This window comes from Ammodytes marinus (genome assembly GCF_949987685.1).
Source record: "Ammodytes marinus genome assembly, chromosome: 20".
Taxonomy (NCBI): domain Eukaryota; kingdom Metazoa; phylum Chordata; class Actinopteri; order Uranoscopiformes; family Ammodytidae; genus Ammodytes; species Ammodytes marinus.
Window position 1 is genome coordinate 20808384 of NC_137224.1, and position 22420 is coordinate 20830803.

At 41.4% G+C, this 22420-nt stretch overlaps 1 protein-coding gene across 1 annotated transcript in view; it reads right to left on the reverse strand.

Annotated features, from left to right (window-relative positions):
• Window positions 1-450: 450 nt before the first annotated feature.
• Window positions 451-22420, reverse strand: part of ca10a (carbonic anhydrase Xa) — a gene marked incomplete at its 3' end in the record, with an annotated part of 242118 nt that continues 220148 nt past the window's right edge. The window contains exons 5-9 of the mRNA XM_080049100.1: window positions 19261-19356; window positions 11382-11454; window positions 7383-7537; window positions 5873-6047; window positions 451-473 (exon numbers count right to left, since the gene is read on the reverse strand). Of these exons, the coding sequence (XP_079905226.1) occupies window positions 451-473; window positions 5873-6047; window positions 7383-7537; window positions 11382-11454; window positions 19261-19356 (522 nt within the window). The remainder of the gene's footprint in view (window positions 474-5872; window positions 6048-7382; window positions 7538-11381; window positions 11455-19260; window positions 19357-22420) is intronic.

The window sequence follows — 22420 nt, forward strand, 5'->3', positions numbered from 1 at the left end:
TAGTCCTTGGATTATCCCACTGATAGCAATAACAATTCTATGTACAAAGGCTTTAAAGGTCCAACCTTGTCCTATTGGGTTGGGCCGCAATCAAATAAATGCTTCCACATTATTATTACTATTTTTTTTTTCAGTTTACTCCCAAGTTTTTTTGGTTTTCCCCCAAAAAGTATTGGTATCAAAATGTCCGTATAGATATAGTTGTACAGAGGGGGGTTGGGGGGAAAGGAGGCTTGTTAGCATGTTAGATCAAGGTTTTTTTTTACTGTATGAAAAAGAAGAGTCTCTTTGCTCACAATCCAAAGTTCCTTAATTTGTATAATGTCCGGTGTTGTTCGTCTTTATACAATGCCATGAAATAATCTGAGATGAGATGCAGACCGGTTTTCACATCTTCCCCCTTGCTTCGTCCCGCTATCCAAATCTCCATGCTCATCCGAGGGGGAGGGCTCACTTTAGCAGCCACTCGTTCACTGGAAGAGAAGAGAGGGACAGGGGTGTGAGAATGCTGATGTATACATGTGACACGCTCCACAGTTCAGCTATTCTCTGGCATCACTCACCTCCATACCCCCCTCCCAGCTATATTTCATCTTTAGCGATAATGTACAATTTAAAAAAGAATGGCGCTGGAGTGAATGAAATGAATGGGCCTGGTTGCTTGGCAGTGGGTCGGGGAGGTGGGGTTGGGTTGGGTTGGAGTGATGTTGTTTGACGTAATTATGTTTTGAACGTCAGCCCTAGACATACTATTACAACCCCCAAAAGAAGGCGGGACCAAGAACGATGGTAAACATTTTGCTTTGATTAAAGGTTGTCTTGCTGTTATGTGAAACACATGTATTGAATTGATTGCAGTGTGTTATTAAATAACGCATTTCTTTTGATCAGGTGTGGAAAATGTAAAAATTAACACCCACACATAGCCTATTTGTGCAGCATTATTAGCCTCCCAAACCTCACTGATTTCCCATTCAGTTCAGTTAGCCTGATGATCAGCTCTCTAGGGAAAGAGTGTGTTGTGTTTTTTTCTGCTCCCCCTTGAAATGTTTGACCTTAGACAAATCACCAAAGACATGTATTTTTCTACCTAATGAGACATCCTCTCCACCTCCATACTTCAATTTGAAGGTCTTTTAAAACGCTGTACAATTAATATGCACTTGTTTTTTCCCCTCTCTTAAGGGTCTCTGGTGAGCATGTTTGTTTGTGGATCAGAAGGGTCTGAGGTTCGGTGGGGGAACTGGGGTGGGGGGGTTAAATCTCCCCACCGCTGCTGCACAGAATGAGTATTTGATCTCTTGAGTTTAGACACTGCAGACAAAAACATAATTCTTTTTCAAGCACTGGTCTATTTTGAGATTTTTTTTTTCCATTACGCTTTCATACTAGTATAAATAAAAGTTGCAAAAATGTACATGAAGGTGTTCATTTGACTACCCTGTTCACCTGCAATGTCTCGCCTTAAAGGGGGAGGGGGTCGGGTAGAGCAGAACAGAGAAGAAATGAGAGGGATATGCAGACGAAAATACTATGATGGTGTGTTCTTTGGCCACAGTACAGTAAACCTGAGAAAAAGATAACATGTATGAAAAGCTGGGTCCAGGGCTGCCTCTCGCCCTAAAAGGTGGAGTCAGCAATTCTTAAGGTGAGAACACACCGGGCGCGTTGGGTGTGGTGGGCGCGTTGAAAAATCCTATTTTTGCATAGGGAACCATTGGTTTAGGCGCGCGGATCCGTTGGCCACGGCAAAGCGTCGCTTTGGGCGCGTTACCAAAGCGTCAACGCGCCAGCAAAGCGTCAAAAAAAGATGAAAAAATTGAACTTTCAACGCTCCAGCGCGTGACGTTTAGCCGCGTTGGCCAATCAGCGGTGAGCTTGACCCGACACAGACATCGGCTCGGTGGGAGGACAACACAGAGGCTGAGAAACACCACCGAGTAGGAAATGTATTTGCGGCTGGCTGGTGATATGAAGCCGCTCGGGGTAGAAGACGTGGGGAAAGTGAGCCAGGAGAATGGGCTTCCTGGTTAATTCAGTGAATATGTGTGGCTGTGCTTAAGCCGATAAACCAAGTTAGCACCGGTCGGATAGCGTTAGCTAACTCACCCGGCTGTGTGCGGCCACCACCTCCATATAATGAACCCAAACATAAGTCCGGGGAACTTTCACAACGAGTACAGCGAAGCACCGGTGTTTATGCCTATATCTACGCCAGCCACGGTCCCGTCACAGCCAGGTAATGTAGGCTACTTGCCTTTATTTTCTACTGCCCTGCGCACAATGCTGCTGTAAATGTGTTTGGCATGGTGCTGCCTTGCTGTTTGTGTTCATTTCCGAGTGGCGTGAATCTGCAATGCTGTTTTAAGGCTATTTGTTCCGTTCACTTGCTGTTTATTTGTCTTTTGGCACAATTGTTGGCCATGTTGTTGTTGTTTTTGTGTGGACATGAACGCTGTTGTGTCGGGTCGGATCTGATCGCAGCCATGGTTGATTAGGGGAATAAATATATCGGGGGAGACTAGCTGCGTAGCTCCGTTCCTCGGACTCCCACAAAAGATAGAGCGCAGCGATGGGGATTATCTCAGCCATGGTTGATCAGCAATAGAAAAAGCGGGGGGAAATAAGTTTCGGGCGGGCTCATCTACGTAGGCCATGACGTAGGCGCGTTGCTTTTGGGCGCGTTGGACAATTTTTTGACACAAAATGACCAAGCGCCAGATCGGGGGCGTTGGTCGCTTTGGCCCAAAGCGCCAACGGTGTGTTCTCAGCTTTAAGGATGCTCTTATCAAAACCCTTTTTTTTTTTCAAAATCCTTAAAGATCTCCTGACAATAAACTACCTTTCCGTACAGTGTGTGTGTGTGTGTTGGAAAAAAATCCAGTGTTAATACGCAGCCTAGGCTCTGTAAATGGGCAGGTTGCTAGCTATGGTTGGCCCCTTTGTTTACATACCATTTCAGAGAGCCTATGGCTGTGCGTGCATGAAGACCAGATTTCTTTTTTAGCGCACACACAGTACGGACAGGTAGCGGATTGTGAGTAGATATATACTGATTTTGACAACAAGCATTCTGTGGTGTGCGGACTACACCTTTTAAACGTACAGTATTTCATTCAGATATATTCAACATTCTGTGCAGCAGTCGCCCACAGATACATTGGGCCGAAACAGAAGAGATGAGATGACAGACTGCAGGCAATGCCTCCCAGGTTGCAGTGAGCTGTGACAAGCCAGCCTTGCCGAACAACCATGATCCGTCAGTCAGGGCCAAACAGGTGTTCCCACTGTCCGGCCATCTGACTGTCTACCTGCATGTTTTCCTTTTTGCTCTTTCTGCATCCATCCATCCATCCATCCATCCATCCATCCATCCATCCGTCTTTTATAGTTTTATAATCAACCGCAATCGGCATACCTGGCTCAGCGCTCACATTTTCAGATAAAGTGTCTTAATTATAATGTTAAGCGTAGATCAAGCAATAATCCCCCCTGGAACATCCACAGAGGATGTCTAAAAAACAGATGACATGTGGGGGCACTCAGGAGTGATATTCCCCCCTGACAACCATGAGAATTGGGCAAGTACAAATGACTCACTTATACTGATCGAAAATGACTGATCAATTATTCATTGTAATTCTTGTCAGTCGCTTGCCAGAAGTTCAACGGGATGTAAATATATTGTGGATGCAAAATGGTCTTGAGCTGCGGGGACCTCTGCAGGCTTTCCGCTTTAGACTTTTTTGGGTCAGATCTTCCACCTGCTTTCAATTTTAAAGTTTAATTTCAGAAGAGACAGGAAATGGATGTCTAATTATACCCCTCTATAACCTTTTGTAGCCTTTCTGCTGATTTTTTAGGTCTCCATAGAGACATACTTAATTGGAAAAAAACAAAACAAATTGGAACAGAATAAATCATTGACCAAACTGTTCGTTACAGGTGCAGTCAGCTATTTTGGATAATGCTTGCAGTCAAAATCACCTTTTTGTCAGAGCAGTGAATATCTCCTCACGTGCACGCTGAAAGAAAACCCCTGTGTTGATACACAGCCTAGGCTATGTAAACGGGCATGTTGCCAGCTATGGCATGCATCACATTCATATCTCAAACTCCTAGACTCTGTTTTTCACTCTGCTTTAAGGTTCATCACAGGAGATGCTTATGACACACACCATTGTCTTTTATATGAAAAGGTTGGGTGGTCCTCCCTTAAAGAGAGACGTGATGCACATTGGCATGTTTTCATTTACAAAGCCTTGACCGGGAAGCTTCCTCGTTATTTAACAGAAATGCTGCAAATTTCAGATGGGCTTTATCAGACCCGCTCCACTGACATGCTTATGCTTTATGTCCCACAAGCCCGGTCTGAGCTGGCAAAGACAGCTTTTAGCTTCAGTGCCCCTGACTCCTGGAACAATTTACAGCAACAAATTAAACTAAATACCTTCATATCCTTTAACCAATTTAAACAAACTATCTTAAATCTGCCAAACTCTACCTGTAACTGTTTTAATTAGGCTATATTGTACTTTCACCCATTTAATTTTAATTGCTGCCACTCTTCACCACCGTGTAAATGTTTCAATTGTTTTTTTTTCTCTTCACTTGTTGTTGTGTATTTGATGTATTTGCATTGAATATTTTGTATGCATTGTTGTTTTTCCTTTGAATTTGTTTGAACTCGACGTCATGATAAAAGTTAAATAAATAAAAATAAATAAATGGTGGGCCCCCTTTGTTTATACACCGGTTTACAGAGCCTATAGCTGTGAATTCACATTGGATTTCATTTCAGCGCACACACAGTATGCATAGGTAGTTCATTATCAGGAGATATTCACTGATTTTGACCATAAGTGTCCTCCAGAATTGCTGACTCCACCTTTAACCTCCAAATAATTGCAGCACTTTTACATTGTAGCTCAGTAGTAAAAGGATAGTGAGGGGGTTATACATTGGGAACAATAGAAATGACTCCTTTCCAAGATATTACCTTGTTATTTACTATGTAATGTATTACTGCCTTACTAATGTTATAACTAAGCTGTGATGTAACTGTTACCAGAGGGAAAAGCAGTTTTGATAATGTGGCCAAACACCCGCTCAACTGACTACTCCATACTCTACTAATGCCTTCATGTTTCTTTCCCCATTGGTGGCCCTAGAAGGTTTAGTAACAATGGCGCTTGGCTCCAAGATGTCTGCAATAACTTTGTTGAGTACACTAAAGATGATCGTAAAATGATGGGCGATTGTGACACCAAGTTGTGACTAGCCAGACTTTTGAAGAGTCAAGAATGGAATTCTGTGAGAACTTCAATGATATTATGAGGAATATGGATCTATAGAATAAAGGATGAACCCGCTTGATAAGTTTTGAAATGTACCTCTCACATAATTAAAATCAACATTAAAGGTGCACTATGCAGTTTCAGGAGAGGGGTACTTGTTTACATTTGCGGAGCCTGCAGTTTGTTTACAAAAAATATTTTCTCGACATGTCATTCTTAGTAATGAATAGTTCTTTCACCATCAATCAAAACAATTATTTTCTGGCACCAAGGAACCAAGCATAGAACTAAAATGTGTTTGTTAACAAAACTGTGGGCCCTGCTACTGTAAACATCAACAGTGAAACAGTCATTTTTTCAGGAAGCTTTCTAACTTCACACAGTGGTCCAGGGATCCAATTCTTCTTGCGAGTCAAGTTTTTTTTGTTCAGTTATGAGAATCTACCTTACAAAATGTCCGCTTCTCTGACACACCCAACGTTTCATAGTGCACCTTAAGTTAACCTAAAGAAATGTCATAGATGGAGAGAGGGATACACTATGGCAGCAGGGTGAGTGAGGCTATGCGTTTGTACCTCTATACTGCAGCTTCTGAGCCCTGTTGTTGGGGCAGTCTCTTCCCTGCATGTTGAAGTTGATGTTGGTGCGGATGCAGCGGTTGTTGAGCGGCTGGGGCGGGCGCACGTTGTCGCTCATGCTCAAGAAGATCTGAGACGGCTGGTTCTGGCTCAGCAGCCGCAAAGAATGCATCTGAGGAAAATACAGAAGGCAGGAGAGGTTATCATCATTAAAGGCCTACTTCACCGGTTTGAATATGAAGGTGTATTGTATTTAACCCTATATTTCTCTTTCTGTGATGTCACGAGAAAGAGAAATATAGGGTTAAAAAAAACACTCTTTCTGCCTTTTCTCAGGCTAGGATGAACCGATTTTAATTTTTTCGCACATTTATACTACATAGGATCTCAGAATTCAATACACCTTCATATTCAAACCGGTGAAGTAGGCCTTTAAGCTTAATTTAATTCTTTAAGGTTTTCTACAGTTTTAACTTGACAGGGGTAGGGTGGGTGTCTGTGGGTGGGGTGGGGGGTTGTCTGTTTTTCTTTCTTTTCTTTTGTTATTACGTATGTTTGCTACTGGATGTCTGAATTTCCTTTGGGATCAATATCTATCTATCTATCTATCTATCTATCTATCTATCTATCTATCTATCTATCTATCTATCTATCTATCTATCTATCTATCTATCTATCTATCTATCTATCTATCTATCTATCTATCTATCTATCTATCTATCTATCTATCTATCTATCGAGGGAAAGCTGCCCAAAGCCACAGTATAAGTAAGTAAGGCTTATATAGTACTTTTTAAAGCACACACCTACAAAATGCCTCACACATTACATATAACTGGAAGAAAGTAAAAAAAAAACATTGAAATTGATATAAAAACACACCCCACAGTTAAAGGGGACCGGACCAAGAGACATGCCTGTATAAGTTGGTTTTCAGGAGTTCAAAGAATCCGCCCATCTGACCGATTTGGGGGAGATGGTTCCAAAGGGAAGCTAAGACTGCGAAAGCACGATCTCATTTGGTCATGAGCGAGGGATGGATAAAAGGCCGAGGTTTGAGGAGATGTGAGACAGTTATTCCCGACACACTCCATTATTTGACCATGCGGGACGGTATAGATGTTTAGAACTGAGAGTGTTTCAGAGTAAAAGCCTTGGTGCTGGTCTGACATGTTTCACAGGCAGCGCAATAGGGAGATAGACGATCTTGTATAGTGCGGCAGGCGTTCCATATTCGCCATGCAGACTCAACAACATCCTTTAAAGGAACTACTGAAAACCTGTCTGCTTGTTCATCCCTGAGATTATTCGCACTAGGAAATCAATTCTACAGGCATTCTATTTTTATTTATCACTATTACTACTATGTGTATATTAATGTATTTTGTTTGATGTGTTGTACTGTACGTTGACCTTGAGTGTTCAGAAAGGCGCCAGCAAATAAAATGTATTATTAATATATATTATGATTTCATGCTTCGGGCCTAGCTTCTCGGCGGAGGCTTACCTGCATGCGCGTGAGGTACACCGGCTTGTTCATCAGGATCCATGTGGCCGTCTCAAAGCACGGAGGGATGGTCATGGATCCTTCATATGTGATAAAACTCCTGGTGTCTGGGTAGATCTCTTCTATGTTCAGGCCGGTCAGTAGATACGCGTCGTCTGTGCAGAAGAAGAGCAGAATAAACAGACAAGACAAAGGGACTTCATCTAATATTTCATCAGAACATGTAGTTCAGTTTAGTTTTACTTGTGCAGATAAACAAGATTAAAATGGCAAAAAGGTGCACATAGACATACAAAAATGCACGGGTGGGACACATTAAAACCCAGAAGGGCTCATAAAAGATGCCCACCTAACATTAAAATACAATAAGGTAAAGAAATGAGGTAAAAGAAAAAAGACAAACAAAATGCATATAAACGATAAAATAAAAACAACTATAATATCATGTTACAAAAATGAAAATACAGGCACATTTGAGTATACAGTAAAAACAACAAATAAAGAAGCAACTAACAAACAAAAAGACAATATATACAATAGCTTCAACCTGTAGGAAAGTTAGTTGTAAATTGCAATTATGAAAAAAAATTAAGTTTAGTGAAAGGAATTCCTCAGATTGTTCTACTGTATATTAGAAGAACTAGAAAAACCTGGACTGGTTTGTCAGCCATGTAATTGCAGAAAAGTTAAAGTGGTAGACAATGCTTTAAAAGAAGGTAAAGCTCCCAAGAAGCTACAATGTGGTACAAAGTCACGGAGACCTGACAATATGTACAGTCACGGAGACCTGTCGCCTACAAAATCTCATCAGTTCATCCTTGAGTTGAAATTGGAATAAACTTTGAAGAAAATCTCTCACACTGTTCATCGCTCACAAGAAAGGCCTGGACAGACAGTCGCAAACGAACGGACGACCCAAAAACATAAAGCCTTTGGACTTCGTCAATAACCGGCATGGAAACATTAAAAAAGGCTATTAAAGAACCTAAACACCTTCTCAGTCAATATGGCGGAGACTTTCTAACAGTTGCTTCTTTATGCATCCAGCAGTTATGGAGGAACTATCATTTGGAGTTGTGTGTCTGAACCATCTGATTAATATAAGTCCAATATTGTCATTCTCCTTTTTGCTGTGTTTTTGGTCCCAACCCACAAAGAAATGAGCTGCTATTGTTCAACAGCTAGTCACTAATTGTGTCTCTCTGTTGATTTGGTGCTTAGCAGATTGTGTACTGTTGGGTTTTAAATCTTAGAAAAGCCTGGGGCTGAAAATGACCCTATTAGATCTGTAAGTATCGCTAACTTTATTAACAGAGCAAGCAAGGAGCAGCATCTCACTGTAGCCCCCTTATAAAACTGAACCTTAAGATCCTAAGGTTAGTAAAGATTGCTCTTGTGAAAATATTGTATAGGTATTGTTGTCAGGTACTTTATATAACTCTCCTCTGTAAATATGTTCCATTAAAAAATGTATGAATGCCCGAAAAAAAAGGATTGAAATTCAGGACTCACGGCTGATTCATAGCATTCATAAGCGTAGCGTTCAGTGCATCAAGGGTAGGCAGCAGCACCAGCATGCATCGTTAATAAAGCCCCCACCCCCCACCCCCCTAAGCTGTGTCTGAACTTACTCCATTCTTCATTATCCCACTACATAATAAACCTCTTGATGTTTATGATAGGACGGGGGAGTTAGCTGAGATTTTGGACACGTCATTTTACACCATAACTGAAAGGCATATTTAGTATAGCCAAAACAAATGGTGGACATTTTATGGTTCTTTTGTAGGGATAATTGAGGGTAATTCACACATTTCTACGTGTTGAGCGCACTTGGATGCAAAAAGGGAGTCAGTACAGACACAACAGCTACAGACACTGAGATGATCCTGTAGCTAAGTCTACCTGCTCACCAAAAAACTGGCTATTTATTTTGGAAGGTTATGGAGTTTACCCAATAGATCCTCATCTATGTGCGCAGGCTGATAACTGATAACCCCCTCACTGCTCATTAAACAATGTGCTACATCTGTCATAACTTGTTTTTTCTCTCCCTCCCTCTATCCACATATCATTATCATTGACTGCTCTGTGAATGACAGAGTGTTGGTGTCGCGGCACAAAAAAACCCTCTTTCATCCAAACTGTCTCCACTGTCAGGACACTAATTAGACAGACAGACAACTCTCTCTTCCCTCTCTTCTTCACACTGCACTAACACGCTCTCTCGCTAACTCGTCAGCTGTCGGGGCCCACGTTCAGTACGTTGACAAATGGACTGCCCATTGTGAAGCAGGTCACCGGGGTTGGACCACTGCATAATGCTATTGCTAATTCAACTTCTCTATCTGCATCATTATTAAATACTGCATCTGGTAAATAGCCTGAATTGAAATAAATAATATTCATGGTTTTAATTTGAGAAAATCTGATCTCTTTATGCACCCACAACATGTGAAAAGCAGCTCTGTTGCACATCTTTGATCATTGAGTAAAAGGTCACTTATTATGCAAAATGCACTCGTTCATGTTTTTTTAAATAAATCTGGGTCCCCGGTGTGAATAGAGACTCCCAACGCATGAGAGACTCTAAACTTGATGCTTTTCAGACGGAGGCCGCAAAGATGAGATTCAGCAATGGCACTCTTAGAATTATAAGAGTTGTTTTAATTACATCAAGAGAGTTTCAGGTAGAATCCCAAATTACAATTGTGAACCTGAGAATAAGCATAATATGTGTCCTTTAATTCAAATGAGTATCTTGGCAGGTTAGTGTGTGTGAGTGTTTTGGTGTTTGCATCTATGACCATATGTACTGTAAAAAAAAAAAGAAGAAGAAAGGCCTGCTGCATTACTGGCTGTGAGGGGCATCATCCAAATTCCCTCATGCATGAGTGGGAGATATGTATGTGTGTGTGTGTGTGTGTGTGTGTGTGTGTGTGTGTGTGTGTGTGTGTGTGTGTGTGTGTGTGTGTGTGTGTGTGTGTGTGTGTGTGTGTGTGTGTGTGTGTGTGTGTGTGTGTGTGTGTGTGTGTGTGTGTGTGTGTGTGTGTGTGCGTGTGTGTGTGTGTGTGTGTTAGTTAGTCAGCATGTGTGAGACTGAGGGAGTGTGCATCTGAGGGAGTTGTGACAGCTGTCAGAATCCATGCTCCTCTCCAGGCCCTCCAGCTGGACCCAGAGGACCCCCCCCCCCCCCACACACACACACACACACACAACAGTTTACCTCTGAGACTCCCCCTCCCAGCCACAAGGGGTCGGTGTGTGTGTATTCAGCCTCTCTCTGCTCCTATAGCCCCATTAATCCAATTATTTGGATCGTGTTTCAAGCCCCAGGCGATCTCCCGTGTCGATGCTGCCTTTCCAGTATGGCAGCCTGGCAGAGGGAAACCTCTAAGGGGAGGCAGCTATTGACTGCTGGCTTACATGATGCCTCGCCAACAGCTATCAACAGTTCCCATGCAGGCATCTCACCATCCCCTTAAAACTACCTTTGCAAGTAAATAACGATGATCTGAGAGATCAAAGAGCGAAGGACAATTTGGGCTTAGAACAACTGACCAATTTTTTAAAACCCCTCGTATTTTCGCTTAGCAACCGTAACAAGGCACTTGGATTTACACTTTAGCACGCACCCAGCCGGCTGCATGTAAGCTAAGTAAAACCACAGCAGTGTGTTTTATTTTGTAATGTGTACGATTTAGACAGACAGACAGACAGACAGACAGACAGACAGACAGACAGACAGACAGATAGATAGATAGATAGATAGATAGATAGATAGATAGATAGATAGATAGATAGATAGATAGATAGATAGATAGATAGATAGATAGATAGATAGATAGATAGATAGATAGATAGATAGATAGATAGATAGATAGATAGATAGATAGATAGATAGATAGATAGATAGATAGATAATCATGGATCAGTAACCTGATCAGTAAGCCTACAGGCGTTTTGAACACATTTAGATCACTGCACACGGCCACTTACTTTTATACGTTATTCTTGTGATGGTGTCTCTGTTCAGCATCCGATTGAGGAATGAGTTTGATGTCTCAGCAATCTAGAAGAGAGAGAGAGAGAGAGAGAGAGAGAGAGAGAGAGAGAGAGAGAGAGAGAGAGAGAGAGCAGCAGCAGTGGTAAATCATGTGTATCAAAAAAAGGACTGGCCCTGTAAAGAATTGAGAGCCCATCAAAAACCGACAACAAAATTGTACTACTACTTAGATCAGCACTCGAAAGGATGACGAATGTGTATTTTTAAATTGAAAACACCTTCAATGCCCATGCAATGTCTTAACCCACTTTGCACAGTCAGAATTATCCTACACTGCCTTGCACTGCTGCTTTGCATTCTGGGAAAAAACAAAGGCTGTTTTTGAGACACCCCTGAAAACCACTCTGACAGACAGACAGACAGACACACACACACACACACACATACTGCTGCCATGCCAAATTATAATCCATCATCTTTTTTAAAGGCATCCTAACATGACTTTATAATGGATAAAACAAGTTTTTATTTTACTAGAGCTGAATTTGAAAAGAACATTGACTACATGTTCAGCAACATATATTTTCTGCATATTCAAGTCATGTCAAAGGAAGGAACATTTAGGGGAATACACATAGTCCCTTTCATTGTGAGTTGTATGCGAAAATATCACTTTCATGTTGTCTGTTAAGTAGCGTACATTCTAAGTAGCTAACATTCTCAGCAAGTTATAACTCTTACAAATAATCCTTTCTAAGATTTCATTTAATGTTTGGGTTCAGAATTTATGTTTAAATTATGCTAAGTTAATTGCAGATAACGATACATTTCATCACAGTGATGACTTAGCGATAATGGTCAATGCACAAAGGATAAATCATCTGCAAACGTTCACATTGTATGAATAAAAAATGTATATGCCGTGTTATTGTCGCATTGAATGCAATGCAATTCAGCGCACCAGCCACCACGAGGCATCAGCTTGTTCAGTTGTCCAACTAGCGCAATGGGAATTGACAAGCTTGCCTTAAAAGAGAAACATTCCACAATTCTAAGGGTCAATTTAAGAAGTGCTAAACTTAATAAATAAACAAATAACAAATAGCCTTAATATTGAAATTGTCTGTTTGTTTGATCTTGCTCATTCTTTATACATTAGTGTGAATAAATGGCCGGTCAACACATTGAACGTGCAGTGCAATTCAGGTCATCTCTCTCTCTCTCTCTCTCTCTCTCTCTCTCTCTCTCTCTCTCTCTCTCTCTCTCTCTCTCTCTCTCTCTCTCTCTCTCTCTCTCTCTCTCTCTCTCTCTCTCTCTCTCTCTCTCTCTCTCTCTCTCTCTCTCTCTCTCTCTCTACCAGACTGTCAGTGTGGTCGTGCTGCCATTGCAGGGGAGCAGTACCAGTTCCATGTTGCTGTCTATTCTCTGGACTCCCTCCTGCCAGTTGGCTGTTGAGAAAAACCTGTTACCTGTCAGTGACCTGCCTTAACCCTAGCTGACTGTATCCTTCCCCAGAATGCCCTCATGTTTCAGCCTGTCAGCCTGAATTTTTGACCGTTGATCCTATAAATGGTAAAATGGACTCCACTTATATAGCGCTTTTCCCTGGTTTTTCACAGACTCAGAGCGCTTTACATTGTTTTCGTACACATTCACCCAATAACACACACATTCATACACCGATAGCAGCAGCTACCACGCAAGGGTGCAAGCGGGACTAATTCGGGGTTCAGTGTCTATTTGCCCAAGGACACTTCAACATGTGGTGGTGGGGGATTGAACCACCGACCCTGCACTCCAGAGGACGACCATCCTACCCGCTTCGCCACAGCCGCCCAGCGACCTGATTTACTTGCTGTGCCGCTGGCTGCATTTGTCTTCTTTTCTTTGTTTAGACCCTAATGTACTTATGACAACCTCTTCTATTTATTCATCTCCTAAAAATAACAGTGTCATTTATTTATTATGGTGTGAAAGAAGTGCTGTACTTCTGTACGTTTTTGGGTCCTAGGGAGTTGGATCATGGGGTGAGAAGTGGCCTAATAAAGCATATGGCTTTGATACATTTGTAAAGATGTATCTGATTCACAGCATAGCTGTGGATGGCTATGAACTATTAATGCAATTTTGCATAGATTTGATTTGCACACACATTGTATATGTGATTTTCATCACACGAAACCATTCTTCATTAATATTAAATCATGGATTTCAACGATATGGCCATGTCCTACATACGTATGAATGTTGGTAATAATTGATAAGAGAATGTTTAAAAAGATCATTTAATAACCAAGCTGAGTTCTTGTTATACAGCTATTCCTTGACTTAGCCATCTGATCCACCAATTTAATTATTTTTTGTTGCATGGTTGTAACCAGTTGCACAACATTTCACAGTTTTCCAAATAGTGGTAAAGGAACAGCAGATAATCATTAAGATGTGCATTATGCTACAGAGCATATAGCTTAGTGTAGCCTACAACTAGTGAAACAGTAGCTTTCTATTATGAACAATTTGCCTTAACTTGCCTAAACTACGAAAACATTCACAGTCATTGATGATAGAAATTCCATTGCAGCCCCCCACCCCCGAAGATTTTAGTGCGTTATTTTACTGATATGTATCCAATCACTCAATGAAGTGAAATCAGGGATAGATAAGCGTGGTGACAACATAGTAATAATAATTGATGCTTTACATTTCCTGGTTCAATTCATTCACACACAGTCATACCGGTGGTGGTAAACTGCGAGAGTAGCCACAGCTGCCCTGGGGCAGACTGACGGAAGCGTGGCTGCCATTCAGCGCCAACGGCCCCTCCGACCACCACCTCAAACATACAGCAATCATACACATTCACACAGGGCAAGGTAGGTGAAGTGTCTTGCCCAAGGACACAACAACCATGACACAGGTGGCCGGGCGGGGATTGAACCGCCAACCCTTGGATCGTTGGCCAACCCGCTTAACCACCTGAGCCACTGTCGCCCAAAACATAGATACATAGAGTATCTACTTAAAATACCTGCATTTGGGTTAGGGAAAGATTATGGTTTCTGACAAATGTAATGTGTGGAATCTAATATATGGTCCAATCAGGACCCTCCTTCTTCCCCAACATTTGTCCCGTTAATAGTGGAAGACAGCTTTTGATTGGTTCGTGTAGTTACTCAATCTAGCCTCATGAGACCAGCCATATCTCACAGGCTTATTTGTCGATACATGTCGAAACCAACGGCTACAAGAATCAATCTGTGGATGCCTTCCACTAACATACGGAAAGTGGGTCTGACTGGGGGTTAGATTGACGACTACATGAACCAATCAGGGGCTGCCTTCTACTAACGGACAAGGCCGGCCTCCTCCCCACGGACATTGGAGAAAGTCCAGACTGATCTGTGGGAGAGAGACCAATGTGAAGATGGCATGAGATGAGGCTGGTCTCACTAGGCTGTCAAATGTCAAAGTGTATTCTGTTTTAGAATAGCCTGTAGTAGTGACAGATTCCATGAGTAGGAAACGTTTTCACACGATAAATTAATTTCTCCTAACCCATACTCTGTTTTTACTCTATGTGTATATGTATATTTGTGTATATATTTGCTTTGTTAGTATTCTGGTATCATAAACCTTTGTGAGTCTAAGCAGGCAGGAGTGTTTGTTTTCATATTCAGTCGCCACCTATTGGGTTTAAAATAAATCAGGAGCTAAATTATGCTGGAGCACCTCCACCCTCCACTCTCCCTCACTCCCTCTGTTGCCTTTGACTGAGAATCTTCTCAATCTCATCTGGAGACACTGCACCACTCACAAACAATTAGCCATCCAATTATACTGAGTGAGACACATTGTGCCGGGCTGGCTTTGTGTGGTCGGAGGCAGTGATGCCAGGCTCTCTTTTGTTGTGTATGAGAGGTTTCCATCTTGAATGAGAGGCTGAGAGATCAGAGAGGGGAGCAGACGTCCTCGACACTGGTGCCAAAACCAAGGCTGAAAAGTTCCGCTGCTAACCGCTAATTAGCTCCCCAATGTCAACGGGGCCATCATTTAGTCTTGAACAAGACAGAGGAGACCGTGACCAAGGTCAAACCCTCTCACAATTGCAGGAGTGTGTGTGTGTGTGTGTGTCAAAGGACGTGATAAAGGAGCAGGCCCTTTTGGAAGTGGAGTGCAGCAGGTGGGGTTTGACGGCCACACGCAGCTCTGCAAAGCTGTTAGGCCTAGCTGCCAGGGTATTAACAAAACATGATATAATTATATAGCTCTCACGCTGCTATTCAGAAATCTATTTGTGGCCTCTCGCCGTCTATGATTTCAGAAATGTGTCATAAATTGAAGGTAATAATTCAATTACAGCTCACAGAGGCTGCTCTGTTGTGGCCTCTGATGCAAGCTAAAGCTATAAGCATTAGCCTTATGGTAGTCAAAAACCCAATTGTGCAATTTAGCATTTCAAATGACTTCCCTTGGTCCTTAGTCCCATGGAAGATAATAAGGCTAAATGTTCACCATAGTAGAGCCACAACTAACAAAAACACTGGATTTCTCAGCAGTAATTTGGAAATAATGTAACGGGTACATGACCCAAACATTCATCAAATGTTCTCCCACTATAAATAGCTGTTACATAGTTGTCCTTTTCTGAAAGCCTCGATATTCTCCAACAACAAGAGTAGAACAATACTATAGGTTTATATTATGGCCATCAGATTTGATTATTGCTTTTGTTTCTCAGGCTAAATGTGTGTGGAATCCATCAGTTTAGCATCATGCATGGATCTAGATCATTCAATACCCTTGAACATCAGTCAATGTTGCTATGCAGTAGAAGCAAGTCAGAGGCATGACTAAGCTGTAGAGTGAATTAAAAACCATTAATCCATTTTTATACATGTCTTGAGCTCCCACTCATTGTTAACACCACACATGACATAATACAAACTCCTCATTACACCTCAGAAATCATAGTTATCTACTTGTTATTTTTGTCATGCACATGGGCTTGAATGTTATTTTTACTCCGCTTCCCCCAAATTAAATTGTGGTGTCATCAGCAGTCAGCCAGGAGGAGATCTTTCTTCTAACCAATTTGCCATTTGTACAAGCTACGCCTCAGAGCTTGTGGTCAACAACCTGCAAAGCAGTTCAATACTAGTGTTAAGATTAAACCATTTTTTCAAAATAATTCTTCATTATACCCAAAGGGATTCCCAACCATTTTTTTTCTAGTACGTTGATCTTATTCTGTTAAGCTCTGGATAAATACTCGAGCACACGGCATTCTTTACAAGAAATTGCAGCAGTGGTACATCAGAGGTAGTTAAGTCTGGGGAATTCAATTTTGGTAACGACCATCTGTCAGGGAAGAAAGTGGTCGGTAATATCCAAAGAGATTCAAGAAAATGCTCTCACAGACACACAGACACGCGCACGCACGCACACACACGCACCCACCGGCCACCCACTCACATCCAACTGGTTTTCGGTCGATCCACTCCCACTGTTTTAAAGTGTTCCAGCCAGGTCAGACTTGTCAGTATGGTAGCACTGAGCAGACACGTGGTAATTATTTGCATCTTTCCGAGAACAGAAGCTTGGCTGTGTCACTGTTTTTGTGACTCATCTTTTACATGGCCTTTTCAGATTTCAAATCCTGACAATCTGACTCAGATGCACTTACATGAATACCTGATTGAAAACCAACACACACACAACAGAGAGACACTAGGGCAGGCCATTTCACTCACTGACTCATTCAATCCTTTAAGGTGAGACATAGGGTTAACGTGTCAATTTATAGATATCATCGTGAAACTTTGCCAGTAGATTACTTACATTAACAAAACACTTTTTGGTATTACAATTTATTCATAAATGTTTGGATAAATAGGCAAATGTGGCAATATCTAACTAATTCTGTGTAAATGTGCATGTTTAATATAAGAAATAATTCTAATTGTTTAACAACATAACCATAACCTTCAGAATAGTCCTAAAAATTATTATGGGATGTTAAGTTGAGATTTTTCGTTCAGGACAGTAAGAAAAACTAACGTTGAGACAATGGCCCATCAAAGATGGTCGTATAGGAGAAATATACAGACGCAAAAAGACAAAGTTTAGTCAAATAATCATCTGAATGTACATTTTTATCAAAGCAAAATTGACAAGCAGTGTTTCTGCATACATAGTGTCTCACCTCAATTGATGCAACAGCAAGAAATACTGTATGTAAATCTCCCAGACCTGTCTTGTGCTCATCTAGTGTGTGATAGACATTCAAACCATATGGTGCTTACTCTGTGCTTTTCACACACCTATAAGAGCAGCAATACCTAGAATAGAAGAGACAGATTGACTGAATCCCCTCAGGTTCTTTTCTAGTAACACCACGAAAAATGAGAGAGACCTAAAGTAGTAAAACTAGTACGCAGCATGGATGTCTGGCAAAGGCATATATATAGTCTGACTGACGAGCACAGGGGAACAGGTCAAAGAATAAAGTGATTTTAGCAGTTGCAGTGAGGGTAAGGGAGGGGTGAGCACATCTCTTTTTAATCACTTCGCCCAAAGACATCTCCACAATTAAGAGTCGCGGAGTCCAACTTGCATGAGTGAACGAGGGATGGAGTTAACAAGAAGGCAGGAGAGTCAACAGAAGGGCACCTGGGTGGAACTGGAAGTACGAAGGGTACTTTCCTCAGCTATTACCGAGCATGTCTCAGAGTTGGAAGCTGTTCCTCACTTCCAGTTCTCTACTTAACAATGGAGTCGGCCGAGCAGAGTGAACAGTGGAGTTAGGAATTAAAGCGGCAGCATTTGGGAGAAGTTAAGGTTGTTCGGTTAATTGAAAGTTTCTGTGTTTTTTTAACCGTAATATCTGTTGTTGTGGTTGTTGTTGTTTGACAGAGGTCACCGAAACATTGCGGCGGCAACGGATATGGTCAAGAAATGTGCCCAACATTTCACCGCACCACTCCCCACGGAGATTGGAGAGAAGTTCAGACTGATCGGCAGGAGATAAACGTACATTTCTAGTTTGTGAGATTAGGCTGTTCTCGCCAGGCTAATTTAAGATGTCACCATAGGAAAACATAGGGGTAAATAATGGAATTAATGTTAATGTCTATATTCCATTCAGATGATTCACGGGGCCGTTGTCCTGGCACGTGTGCCCATTATCATTCGCTGATAAGCTGCACTTGTATGCTAAGCTCATACGTGCTAGCTCCAACTCGGAGTACTTCACTGCACTGCAGAAACTGCTGTAAGTGAAACTGGAAGTAGATGCATGACGACTGTGCTCAGTCTTAGAGTTATACAAACATTGGTATGACCAATATTGCATCCATCTTAAAAGGGGATTAATCATTGAACCCAAATTGCTGTTTTGGCCTTTTCTGCAGTCTGAGAAAGAATGTGACTAAGAGGGAAAAACATGTTTGTGACCACGTCAGTGTTGCTACAAGGGGAACACTTGAAAGAACATTTTGGTCCACCTTTAATTGAATCTCATCTGTACTGAACACAATGTTCGGTCTCATTCCATTTTGCACTACATGTTCCATCGCTGTATTAGATACTGTAGCTTTCCTATAATGTTTAAACCTTGATTAAATCTGTTCCCAGTACAGCTAAGGTACAGCTGGCGCTCAAATGCACTCTCTATAAGGGAATGTAGAAAACTCCTGTCTAGTGCAATGATTTGTATTCTTTTGGATTCACCAGCTATAACCCATTCCAAAAATGTCATCATAGCAGATGCTGGGTCATGACACATCAAGAAGATAAAAAATAAAAAAATAAATGATAGCCCATATATACAGGACTATACCTGGGCAGTTATTTAAACATCTGGACCAGACTTACCTTCATGAATATGGACACGATGACCAGTCCATTGGGGCTTTTAGCAGCTTCTGTATAATTTGTGTAGAGCTCATGATTGTAGTGGATCAGTTGAACCTGGAACATACAAAGACAGGACACAGGGAGAGAGTTATGAAAAGAAATGCATACCCATATTTGGCCAGACAATGAAAACCTGTAACCTGGCCTTCAGTCTATTTTCAAGATAGGCTTTACAAATGCATGTAGATACCAATAAAATAATTCCCTATTTGTAAACTTTCAAGGCCAATTTCAGATTTTCCAGGGGTTAGTTTGCCCCCTAGCTCCAGCTAATTTCTGACCCGGGTTCAAAGAAGTGAAAACTTTGGAGTTGAGAAAGGCATTCTGGGTAAAACCTATATCTCAGTTATTTCAAGTCAAAGAGTAGGGCCATTAATCTAAATCCTTCCTGCCTGCCTTACATCATGTCGGACAATTTAAAAAGGGAAAGAAAAAAAAAATCAATGCCAGATGAAATCTCTCAAACACTCAATGTAATGTAAGTAGCTGGTGTCTTGGAACATTTTTTATACTCGGGGTGTAGATAGTGGATGGAGGTAGTAATAAGAGGGACATAAAGAGACAATGGTTCTGTCATTATTTGATCCGAGGCCAGCCGGGCTCTCACACAGGCGGTGAGATGAGAGAGGCTTTAAAACCCATCTCCCAGTGTGGGGGTTAATGTTTCACTGACGCAGATGCTCCATCCACTCTCTGCTCGTCTGTATTCTTGCCTTTTTTAATGGTGTTTTGGAACGTGGGCAGGTGGCACCCCCCCCCTAAACCTTCCAACTCCTCGTGAGAGGCAGAGAGCCAGCCCACATTTTTTTTAAAAAGCTATTCTGATAGAGAGCACATGAACAGGAAGTTCAGCGAAAGGGGAGATAACTCAATCTGGGTATATACTGTATGCATTTAAGAATATTTGTGTGGACTTTTTAGTCCTGTATGAGTAAATCTATGAGAGAAGAAAATTATGAAAATGATAAGTGACATGGACAGGGACTTGTCGTTCATATTCAATGTCTTAACCCTGATAGCTCACCACTCAAATGTGCTGTTAGCGAGTGCATTGAGTGCATTGGTCTTCGTGATACTGGTCTTGGTGGCTCAGTCCCTGGGTATTAGCTTTGATGTGGGTGTTCAGGCCATGGATATGTTGGATATTTACTAGTTTGTATTGAAAGTGCCGTCCAACTGTAGAAAGTAAAAGCGTCCATACCTGTTCCAAATGGACATAACCCGGGTGATTATTATTATTTTTTTTTACAAATTGTACAAATTAGTATAATGGTGCATACTTCCGGACAGGCTGAATCTTTGACCAAACTATCAGCAGTCAAGTTGCAAATCAGGTAATGTACTGTAGGCGGTTAGAACCTGTGGAATAAAAAGGAGATATATTTCTAGTTTCCCCGTAGTCAACTTTAGCCAAAACTTTTTGCGCAAAGCAGTGCAATATATTTGGCATTTATTCAGTGCCAACAATATTGGGTGTCAAAATATCAATCAGAAATCCAGTACTTCTGTAACCTAAAGCTTCTTATTTACTGCCCTTTGGCTGCAGCACTCCTATAATTCAAAAGTATTATTAACAATGAACCACTGTATGTATATATAGGCCATAAAGCATTTATTCCAAGTACAAAAGGTCTGGTAATGATTTTTTGATCTTTCTCAAAAGGCTCAGACCACCTCCATAAACTTCTCAGGCTCCCTACTCGGCCAAAGGAGGGCTTGGCACGCTATACTGTACTGGGGGGAGGATATATAAATAAACAAATGGAAGAGAGGAGAGTAATTATGAAAAGCTCGATTGCGGTGGCGAGTGCGGGCGCGACAGAACGTCTATAAATGCAATCAAGGGCGAGAGAGGAAGTGATTAGGGCCCGGTGTTGATCTGATTAGATTGTTTAGGTGAGAGATTCATCCATACTCCCTCAATGACAGATTGCACAAAGTTTGCTGCTGGTCGGGCAATAAAAGGGCCAGTAGTGGTGGCCCATAATAAAGTCAGAATAGCTTGCCAAATGGAGAAAGGAAAAAAAAAAGAAAGAGAGAGAGATGCTGAGCCAAAAAAAAAATAGGTCGTAATTAAATAGAAAAAACAGTTGAAGAAAGAGCAGAGAGATGCATGTTGGGTAGGTCTGGAGCCGGCAGCACTACATCATTTAGTACAGTGTTCCTCTGTTCAAACAGACTCAGACACAAACTGCTGAATACACAAACAGCTGCTCCACCCATCACACTCTGTTCCAGGTGAGGACGGAGATTCAAAGGGCCCTCTTTCAAAGTCTATTTAGGGTCAGCTTTCAATGTGTGTAAAAAAATATATACAGTGCGGTATAATAAACGGCAATTTTAAGTCGAAATCTTTGTACGCCTTTTTGTTTTGGTAAGTAGGTAGCATTATGGCATAGCATTATCACTGAGAGCATGTAAAAATAGCATTGGCTATTTTTATAGGAACAAAACCACCTTCCCTTTATTTAGTAGGAAAAGGATTATTGAGGCAGTTTTCATGTCTGTCCTTGATTACGGTGATGTGGTTTACCGGCATGCATCACATTCATGTCTTAAACTCCTGGACTCTGTGTTTCACTCTGCTTTAAGGTTCATCACAGGAGATGCTTATGACACACACCATTGTCTTTTGTATGAAAAGGTTGGGTGGTCCTCCCTTAAAGAGAGACGTGACGCACATTGGCATGTTTTTATTTACAAAGCCTTGACCGGGAAGCTTCCTCGTTATTTAACTGAATTGCTGCAAATCTCAGATGGGCTTTATCAGACCCGCTCCACTGACATGCTTATGCTTTATGTCCCACAACCCCGGTCTGAGCTAGGAAAGACAGCTTTTAGCTTCAGTGCCCCTGACTCCTGGAACAATTTACAGCAACAAATTAAACTAAATAACTTCATATCCTTTAACCAATTTAAACAAACTATTTTAAATCTGCCAAACTCTACCTGTAACTGTTTTAATTAGGCTATATTGTACTTTCACCCATTTAATTTTAATTGCTACCACTTAATCTTCACCACTGTGTAAATGTTTCAATTGTTTTTCTCTTCACCTGTTGTTGTGTATTTGATGTATTTGCGTTGAATATTGTTTATGTATTGTTGTTTTTCCTTT